The sequence below is a fragment of the Hylobates moloch genome, unplaced genomic scaffold (assembly GCF_009828535.3).
Source record: "Hylobates moloch isolate HMO894 unplaced genomic scaffold, HMol_V3 SCAFFOLD_10, whole genome shotgun sequence".
Lineage (NCBI taxonomy): Eukaryota > Metazoa > Chordata > Mammalia > Primates > Hylobatidae > Hylobates > Hylobates moloch.
In genome coordinates, this window is record NW_026652285.1 from 18630546 (window position 1) to 18641473 (window position 10928).

General features: G+C 41.6%; 1 protein-coding gene across 1 annotated transcript; it reads left to right on the forward strand.

Annotated features, from left to right (window-relative positions):
* Positions 1-9851: 9851 nt before the first annotated feature.
* LOC116474123 (transcription initiation factor IIA subunit 2-like) lies at positions 9852-10603 on the forward strand. Its single transcript, XM_032761414.2, has one exon. The coding sequence runs from the start codon at positions 10009-10011 to the stop codon at positions 10336-10338; it is 330 nt and encodes a 109-aa protein (XP_032617305.1). The 5' UTR covers positions 9852-10008; the 3' UTR covers positions 10339-10603.
* Positions 10604-10928: the final 325 nt, after the last annotated feature.

Below are 10928 nucleotides of genomic sequence, written 5' to 3' on the forward strand. Positions count from 1 at the left end.
ATCTTTTCTTTGCATGAATGTATTAATTCTTCAAATAGCGAAATGTTTAATAAAACATCGCCCCCTTTTTGTTGTTGTTGTTGTTGTTGTATATATATATATATTTTTTGAGACGGAGTCTTGCTCTGTCTCCCAGAGCAGAGTGCAGTGGCACCATCTCGGCTCACTGCAACCTCTGCCTCCCGGGTTCAAGCGATTTTCCTGCCTCAGCCTCCCGAGTAGCTGGGACTACAGGTGCCTGTCACCACGCCCGGCTAATTTTTTTTGTCCTTTTAGTAGGGAGGGGGTTTCATGATATTGGCCAGGCTGGTCTTGAACTCCTGACCTTGTGATCTGCCCACCACGGCCTCTCAAAGTGCTAGAACTACAGGCGTTAAGCCACTGCACCCTGCCTGCCCCTCCTCTTTAAAAAAAAAATCACTTGGTTAGGCTAGGGGCAGTGGCTCACGCCTGTAATATCAGCACTTTGGGAGGCTGAGGCGGGTGTCAGGAGTTTGAGACCAGTCTGGCCAACATGGTGAAACCCCATCTCTACTAAAAGTACAAAAAATTAGCCAGGCATGGTGGTGAAGTCCCAGCTACTCCGGAGCCTAAGGCAGGAGAATTGCTTGAAACCAGGAGGCAGAGGTTGCAGTGAGCTGAGGTTGCACCACCGCACTCTAGCCTGGGTGACAAGAGTGAAACTCTGTCTCAATAAATCAATAAATCACTTTGTTAGCTTCAGTCAACCATATCTTGAGGACTCACTCTGTATCAGGCACTGGGCCTAGTTGCTGAATTTTTAGAGTAGAACAAAAGAAAAACTTTAACGCAGTCTTGTAGCTCATATACCAACATTGATATTAGTCTCAGTTAATTCTTTTAACCAACTGCTATTACCCGTGTTACTTGTACTATACCATACAAATTCATGGGAAATACCAGTTTTTGAGTGTCCAACAGTGAATTATTGTGATGACTTTTTCTTTTTTTTTTTCTCCCTGAGATAGAGTCTCACTCTGTCGCCCAGGCTGGAGTGCAGTGGCACGATCTTGGCTCACTGCAACCTTTGCCTCCTGGGTTCAAGTGATTCTCCTGCCTCTGCCTTCCGAGTAGCTGGGATTACAGGCACACGCCACCATGCCCGGCTAATTTTTGTATTTTTAGTAGAGATGGGCTTTCACCATGTTGGCCAGGCTGGTCTCGAACTCCTGACCTCAAGTGATCTGCCCACCTTGGCCTCCCAAAGTGCTGGAATTACAGGCATGAGCCACCCCAGCCAGACTTTTTAATACAATTGTTTAATTTCTATTTTAGTTTATTCCTGCAAGCCAACAGACTTCCTGGTCATTTTCTCAACTGGCAAAGCATACAATGGAATGAAAAATAATTTTATGATTTGTGTACTCATAAGTAATAGATAGTTCTAAGCACTGAGCCATATAAGTGCTTCTGTGGATTAACCGATTTCATGCTCACAACATATGAGCAGTGTAATGGCATACATTAAAGAAAAACTTTAATGCAGTCTTGTAGCTCATATACCAACATTTATATCCATCTCAGTTAATTCTTTTAACCAACTGCTATTATCCCTGTTACTGGTACTATACCATACAAATTCATGGGAAATACCAGTTCTTGAGTGTCCAACAGTGAATTATTGTGATGACTTTTTCTTTTTTTCTTTTTTTTTTTTCTCCCTGAGATGGAGTCGCACTCTGTCGCCCAGGCTGGAGTGCACATACAGTGTATTGACATACATTTCATAGACACTTAGTAACCTGAGAAGCCACAGGACAGAGTAAGCTGCAGAGGCTAGATCTGAACTCAGACTTGTTTGACTGCCCTGCTTCCATGCTACATTGCCTCTCATAAATGAAACCTAGCTTGAAAAGCAAATATATACCTGGCATTTCAATCTGTGCTTGCTATTTTAATGTCAGATCTGAAGGGGCTTCTTATTCCCTACATGTTGCATAGATGTTGGGGTTCTCTAGAGTTCTGTCCTTGGCCCACAGCTTTTTTTTTTTTTTTTTTTCCTTCTTCTGCAGTCTCCCTGGGTGATGGCAACCTCCTTCTTGGGTTTAAATACCAGCTCTGTATGAAGACCCTCAAGTTGAGAGCTAACTTCTGTCTTTTTTTTTTTTTTTTGAGATGGAGTCTTGCTTTGTCACCCAGGCTGGAGTGCAATGGCACGATCTCGGCTCACTGCAACCTTCGCCTCCTGGGCTCAACAGTTCTCCTGTGTCAGCCTTCCTGGTAGGTGGGATTACAGGTGTACACCACCATGCCCGGCTAATTTTTGTCTTTTTAGTAAAGAGCGTTTCACCATGTTGACCAGGCTGGTCTCGAACTCCTGACCTCAGGTGATCCACCTGTGTCGGCTTCCCAAAGTGCTGGGATTACAGGCGTGAGCCACTGAGCCCGGCCTGTCTTAAGTTTAAAATTTGCATGTTCAAATGCTTACAATAAAACTCAAAATGTCAAAACTGAACACATCATTTCTCCACAGTCTGCTCTGCCTTTTGTATTTCCTACTCTAGTGAAATGTCCACCCAGTCACAGGTGCCAGAGGCGAGTCTTCCTAGCTTCCCTGCTATGCCTCATCCCAACATCAAATCAACCAATCCACAAGGCTTGCCAATATTTTCTCTTAAACTGTTCTAGAGTCTGTCCTGTCTGTCCCAGCTCGGCTGCCATGGGCTTAGTTCAAGATCTTGTCATTTCAATCCTCTTAACAATCCTTTATAACCCCACACCCTGAAAAACCATCATTGACACCTTGGTGTTATTTCCTTCCCCTTAAAAAATTGTATTAGTAATGTCATGTCTTTAGACAAATTATTTAGCCTCCCTGTGCCTCAGTCTTCTCATCTAGAAAATGGGGATAGTAATAATACCTACTTCACAGTTTTGAGGATTAGTATTTACAACAGGGCCTGACACAGAGTACTATATTAAAGTGTTAAATACTATTTTTATATATAGTAATCCTAGCTAACTGCAAAACTGAAAGATCAAAATCTCATAGAAAATAAAGGTTGGCAAAAAGCTGTGAAATAAGTATATGTATAATCAAAACAATAAATAAATACATATTAAGTATATGTATGATCAAAACAATAAATAAAAGGCCAGGCATGATGGCTCATGCCTATAAGCCCAGCACTTTGGTAGGTTGAGGCAGGCAGATTGCTTGAGCCCAGGAGTTCTAGACTAGCCTTGGCAACATGGTGAAACCTCGCTTCTACAAAAAAAAAATACAAAAAATGTAGCTGGGCATGGTGGCACGCACTTGGTAGTACCAGCTACTCAGGAGGCTGAGGTGGGAGGATCACCTGAGCCTGGTAAAGTCGAGATTGTAGTGAGCTGTGATTGAGCTACTGCACTCCAGTTTAGGAGACAAAGTGAGACCCTATCTCAAAAATAAATAAATAAAAATAAATAATATAAACAAAAGTTCTAGAAAGCATTCATTCCAAAAACAAAGCTAACCCAACCACTAAAAACCCATTCTCTTGAATCTCATTCTTGAATTATTCAAAAAACATCACTGTTATATAGTTATTTGTTAAGGCCAATTTACCCATAATTTTTACCAACATTTATTATCCTGAGATATATATACACACACACATATACATATACAGGCTGAGCATCCCTAATCTGAGAATCTGAAATGCTACAAAATCCAAAACTTTTTGAATTCCAACATGATGCTGCAAGTGGAAAATTCCACACCTGACCTCATGTGACAGGTCACAGTCAAAAGTTTGTACAGGCTGGGAGAGGTGGTTCACAGCCATAATCTCAGCACTTTGGGAGGCTGAGGTGGGTAGATCGCCTGAGCTCAGGAGTTCAAGACTAGCCTGTGCAACATGGTGAAACCCCGTCTCCACCAAAAATAAAAAAAATTAGCTGGGGTCAATCGCTGAGGTGCTAGGATCTCTTGAGCCTGGGAGGCAGAGATTGCAGTAAGCAGAGATTTGCAGTGAGCCGAGATTGCAGCACTGCACTCCAACCTCGTGTGACAGAGTGAGATGCTGCCTCAAAAAGAGAAAAAAAAAGTTTGCGCAGTCAAATCTTTGTTTCATGCACAAAATTACTAAAAATATTGTATAAGGCCGGGCGCGGTGGCTCATGCCTATAATCCCAGCACTTTGGGAGGCCAAGGTGGGCAGATCACAGGGTCGGGAGTTCAAGACCAACATGGTGAAACTCCGTCTCTATTAAAACTACAAAAATTAGGGTGTGGGGGTGCACGCCTGTAGTCCCAGGTACTCAGGAGGCTGAGGCAGGAGAATCGCTTGAACCTGGGAGGCAGCGGTTGCAGTGAGCCGAGATCGTGCCACTGCACTCCAGCCTGGGTGAGAGAGTGAGACTTCATCTCCAAAAAAAAAAAAAAAAAATTGTATAAAATCGCCTTCAGTCTATGTGTAAGATGTATATGAAACATAAATGTCATATTTAGACTCATGTTAGACTTAGTGCCATCCCCAACATAGCTCATTATGTGTATGCAAATATTCTGATATCTGAAACACTTCTGGTCCCAAGCATTTCCGATGAGAGATATTCAACCTGTATATATAACTGTATATGCATCCTCCATCATGCCATTATCTCATATCTCAGCAGAATGTTGTATAAACAGGCAGGCATTTTCATGTAGTTATACCTTTGCTTTTTCTACACCATTTTCTTATACGAACAGGGAGGTGCAGAAGCATAAAAGAGGTGGAACAATAGTCATATTCGTTTGTTCAGGGGGAGTGAATATAACCATGCATATGGAAATAATTAGCATTTGGAGTAGATTACAATTTAAAAGTTTGTGTCTTGCCTTTTCTTTCCTATTATAAAATAATGTTTTCCTGTATTAGAAAAGCTTTTCAGCCAAGTGGTGGCTCACGCCTGTAATCCCAACAGTTTGCTGAGGCAGGCAGATCACTTGAGGCTAGGAGTTCGAGACCAGCCTGACCAACATGGTGAAACTCTGTCTCCACTAAAAATACAAAAATTAGTTGGGAGCGGTGGCTCATGCCTCTAATCCCAGCACTTTGGGAGGCTGAGGCAGGCAGATTATGTGAGCTCAGTAGTTCAAGAACAGCCTGGCCAATATGGTGAAACCCTGTCTCCACTAAAAATATGAAAATATTGGCCAGGTATGATGGCGTATGCCTGTAGTCCCAGCTACTTGGGAGGCTGAAGCAGGAGAATTGCTTGAACCCAGGAGGTGGAGGTTGCAGTGAGCCGAGATCTTGCCACTGCACTCAACCCTAGGCAACAGAGTGAGCACTTTGTCTCAAAAAACAAACAAACAAACAAACACTTTTTACTACATCACTGTAGGTAACTTTGACTTCACTTGGCATTGAACATTTTTCTTTTCTTCACAATACTTACTATCGCAGAAGACCGGGCTTCTCCTATAATTAACTTTTCATTATTCTTCTAGACATTACAGGTATATTACCCTTGATATCATGAATGTATCCAGTTCACAACTGGGTCTTTTTGTTGAGCAATTCAAGTGGGTTGCTATCAGGATATGCATCCATATAGAGCTGCGAAGTTGCAGACAAACGTCTAAATAAATTTAAAATTTGTAAGGATTCCTGCAGGTTCTTATTTTTGAACGTATATCTTGGTGACAGAAGAAAGGAAATATCCCCTTCCTGTAACTAAAAGAAAGCAACATTTACTTAAAACAAAAGCCACACGCCAGGTGCAGTGGCTCACACCTGTAATCCCAGCACTTTGGGAGACTGAGGTGGGAGTTTGAGACCAGCCTGGATAACATAGTGAAACCCTGTGTTTACTAAAAATACAAAAAATTAGCTGAGCGTGGTGGCGGGTGCCTGTAGTCCCAGCTACTCGGGAGGCTGAGGCAGGAGAATCACTTGAACCTGGGAGGCGGAGGTTGCAGTGAGCTGAGATCACACCATTGCACTCCAGCCTGGGCAATACAGCAAGACTTCGTCTTTAAAAAAAATAAAGAAAAAACCACACATGAATAAAATAGAAAAGCTAATAAATTCTGTAACAGGGAATTGAATGAAGCCCACTACCACAAAAAAAAAATTTTTTTTAAGCCCAAAAACCAAAAAACCAAACTCAACAAACACAATGCCAATATTTTATTGTTTCCTAGTGTGATCAAATCTCAAAGATAAAAATGATTATCATATGGCCAGGCGCAGTGACTCACGTCTATAATCCCACCACTCTGGGAGGCTGAGGTGGATGGATCACTTGAGGTCAGGAGTTCAAGACCAGCCTGGCCAACATGATGAAACCCCATCTCTACTAGAAATATAAAAAGTTAGCCGGGCATGGTGGTGGGTGCCTGTAATCCCAGCTACTCGAGAAGCTGAGGCAGGAGAATCGCTTGAACCCAGGAAGTGGAGGTTGCAGTGAGCCAAGATGGCACTACTGCACTCCAGCCTGGATAACAGAATGAGACTCTGTCTCACCAAAAAAAAAAAAAAAAAAAAAAAAAAAGCCTATCATAGTGTTTTGACTCTGTCCTGACCAAGTCCAAACAAAAAACAATTATAAATGCCTTGCACAGCATGCATTGTTTAAGCAATAGGAGAGTTGCTTATTTTTGCTTTTTGGACCTCTCTGCTATTGCATTGTTTTTACAACTTCTCCATGCTAAGTCTAAGGATGCATGCAAAATTATGCAGGGTTTGGATTCTAGGCCAGGAGTTTCAAATCATGGGATTTGTGGCACTAAGTCTGGGATTCTAGAATGAAAGGATATGGAATTTGCCCAGGATTCAGCTGGGCAAGTACAATTTATACACATAAGCATGTACATTAATAAATAGTAATAGATATCTTTATAATTGTGGAACATGCTGGAAAAATAAGAGGACCCAGAGGAAAATTCTGAAGGCAACCACTTTTGGCAGTGGTAGTCTTGCTGGGGATGAAATATCTAATAGTGCCCTCATTTTTACCCTGCTGTCTTATTTTTCACTTCTTCCTTGATTTCACGTTTTTTATGTGGGGTGTTTTGACAGTGTTGTTTGAGCAGAATATTAGTATTGGGTTTTCAAAGATGTATACTTTGATCTTAGTTTAAAACTGTACCCAAAAAGGCTCCAAGTGTGGAAAATGGTGCAGCCAGTCTAGATGTTTCCGCATCTGTGTCTGGGCCAGAATGCTGGAGGCTTACAGGAAATTATATCTTAAAGAGTAAGCAGTGGGGCTGGGTGTGGTGGCTCAGGCCTGTAATCCTGACACTCTGGGAGGTTAAGGCGGGAGGATCACTTGAGTCCAGGAGTTTGAGACCAGCCTGGGCAACATGACACCTAATCTCTACAAAATTAAAAAAAAATTAGTCTAGTATGGTAGTATGCCTGTAGTCCCAGCTACTACTTGGGTGGCTGAGGTGGGAGGATCGCTTAAGCTCAGGAGGACAAGGCTGCAGTGAGCCATGATTGTGCCACTACACTCCAGCCTGGGCGACAGAGTGAGACCCTATCGCAAAAAAAAAAAAAAAAGAAAAAGAAAAAACGAGTAAGCAGAGGCCCCCCATCTCTACTGCTCTGTTGGATTTCCTATGCACACTGATTAACCCGCTCCCTCTCCTCTCCTTACCCCCAAACTCAGGGCAGTTACACGCAGGCTGTGTCCTTTAGTTCAGTCCTTGACCTTCAGAAGAAATCTGTGTAAAATAGAATATTCCATGCGATGATGGAGATTTTCCTCCTATCAATCATTTTCCTCTTCCTCTAATAGAGCTCTGCACTTTCACTTTTCTGATGTTTTTGCCTGTGACCATTCCACAGAGATTGCGAGGAAGAAAACAATGATCCTTCACTAGCTGCATAAAACTCCAGGATTTCTCTTTCGTGGCCTCCTCCTTCACTCTTTTGTTTCTGGTTTGGAAAACGCTTCCTGAGTCTTATCTCCAGGTGCCTGGCTTTTTTTGGCAAGCTTTTTAGTCAGCTGTTTCCCACTTCTGGTGCAATGACACGGGCTGGAATTTGAATCCTCTTCAAGGGGTCTCAGAGAGTCCTAGTGACAGGTCACAGGCTATCTCTCCTCAGGATTTCACCCCTGCCAGCCAGTCTTGTCCTGGTGCAATGGATTTGAATCCAGGATCTGCTATTGCTATCTTTACTTGCTAGAATACAGGTCATAGTATATTGTTTAGGCTGAGGAACTTCTGACTGACGCCTCCACATTATTTCAGTTCTTTTTAATCTTCCATATTGTTTTAGTTACTGAATTTTTCTTTTTTTTTTTTTCAGGTTCCTTTTTTTTTTAAGACAAAGTCTCACTCTGTTGCCTAGGCTGGGTGCTCTTGGCTCACTGCAACCTCCGCCTCTGGGGTTCAAGCGATTCTCCTGCCTCAGCTTCCCAAGTAGCTGGGATTACAGCCGTGAACCACCATGCTCAGCTAATTTTTGTATTCTTAGTAGAGTCGGGGTTTCACCATGTTGGCCAGGCTGGTCTTGAACTCCTGATCTCAGGTGATCTGCCTGCCTCAGCCTCCCAAAGTGCTGGGATAACAGGCACGAGCCACCATGCCCAGCCCTGTGCCTAATTTATAAATTAAACTTTATCATAGGTATCTATAAGAAAAAACATAGTATACTTAAGGTTCAGTACTATCCGCAGGTTCAGGCATCTACTAGGGTCTTGGAAGTATCCTCCGAGATAAGTAAGGACTACTGTTTTGTGTGACTTTGCTTATTAGTTGTAGATGGAAAAATAAGCGTATTGAAGAGGTTATCTTTAATAAATATTTAGGAGTTTTTAAGAACAGGCATTTAAACTAATGTTTCAGAGGCATAGAATCATTTTCAGACTCATAGCTAGAAATGACCTTAGAGGCCAGATCATGTAGTATTACCTTTTACAGATGATGAAGCTATTGTCTTAGGGTATAAATAACTTTCTCACATTCATACAATTGGTTAGTGATAAAATGAGGATGAGGCATGGTTTTCCTCGTAAGACTCCCAGCACTTTTCCTATTACACTGAATTTTGTATACATGTTATCTCTCCCCAAAGTCATAAGTTAATGGAAGACAGAGGTCATATCCATTCATCTCAATTTTTTTAAACTTTTTTTTTTTTGAGATAGAATCTTGCTCTGTCACCCAGGCTGGCATGCAATGTCATGATCTTGGCTCACTGCAACCTCTGCCTCCTGGGTTCAAGCAATTCTCCTGCCTCAGCCTCCCAAGTCGCTGGGATTACAGGCACACGCCACCACGCATGGCTAATTTTTTGTATTTTTAGTAGAGACGGGGTTTCACCAGATTGGCCAGGCTGGTCTCGAACTCCTGACCTCATGATCTGCCCACCTCGGCCTCCCAAAGTGCTGGGATTACAGGTGTGAGCCACTGCACCCAGCCTCATCTCAATTTTTATGAAAGATAAAAAATTAGAATACGTGGCAAATACAGCTGCCAAATAGCAGATGCTTAGTTAATTCTCTTTGAATTGAGTTCTTACACGATGAAACATTCTTCTTCTTGGTCTCATGTTCATAAGAAGCCACTCTATTCATTGAATATTTACTGATGTCTTACTATGTGCCAAGTACCAGACTAAGATAAAAAATGAGAATTAAAATGAAGATCTCCTTTCAGTTTTGGGTCTAAATTAAAATATTACTGTGAGGGTGTTTGATTTCTCAATTAGAAAGGGAAGGAAGTGAATTTTAGCTAAGCTATTTCCCTTTTATAGACTCATTTGCATTTCCTAAAATTTTAGTGCTAACAAGAACTTAGGTTACCTAAGATCACATTGTCAGTAAATGGCAAATCAAGGGTGAGAATGAACATCAGCTCCCTCAAAATCCAATATTCCTTCCATTACAAATAATCTCTTTCGGCCCAGTTTTGCGGTTTCTGCGGCGGCTGAAGAGGTGGTCTGAGAAGTAGGAACGTCCTGCCGGGCTCGTGGCGGCTTCTGTCCGCTCCGCGGCGGGAAGCGCCTTCCCCACAGGACATCAATGCAAGCTTGAATAAGAAAAACAAATTCTTCCTCCTAAGCCATGGCATATCAGTTATACAGAAATGCCACTTTGGGAAACAGTCTTCAGGAGAGCCTAGATGAGCTCATACAGTCTCAACAGATCACCCCCCAACTTGCCCTTCAAGTTCTACTTCAGTTTGATAAGGCTATAAATTCAGCATTGGCTCAGAGGGTCAGGAACAGAGTCAATTTCAGGGGCTCTCTAAATACATACAGATTCTGCGATAATGTGTGGACTTTTGTATTGAATGATGTTGAATTCAGAGAGGTGACAGAACTTATTAAAGTGGATAAAGTGAAAATTGTAGCCTGTGATGGTAAAAATACTGGCTCCAATACTACAGAATGAATAGAAGAAATATGGCATTTTTATGCCATCTTCTGTTATTCATTGCTTTTGAAGAGAAGCATAGAAGAGACTTTTTATTTATTCTAGAATTGCAGAAATGACTACACTGTGCTATACCAGAGAATTCCAGTAGAAAGAACCTTATAACTCTGTAGCCTCTTACATCACCTTTATTATACAGCATGAAAAAACCTTTTTTAATGACAAAAGTTGTTACCTTCCTGAGAGCCTTCTTTAATAAACTCATTTTAAAACTCTGAAAAAACAAAAACAAAAACAAAAAACAAACAAAAAACAAACAAAAAAAATAATCTCTTTCTTGTGCATTTTTGGAATAACATATACAATAGTTAAATTTATGAGTGTTAATAAAATGGAAATCCATGTTTCTTCTGGATTAGATATTGAAACACCTGAAAAAGGATATGGAAAGAAAGTGGGATGGGAGAACGGAGCCATTGACTCTTAGTCAAAAGAGCAGAAGATGCCCTAATCATCTGTGTCGAATTATGGATTACAGGCGCACGCCACCATGTCTGGCTAATTTTTGTATTTTAGTAGAGGTGAGGTTTTGCCATGTTGGCCAGACT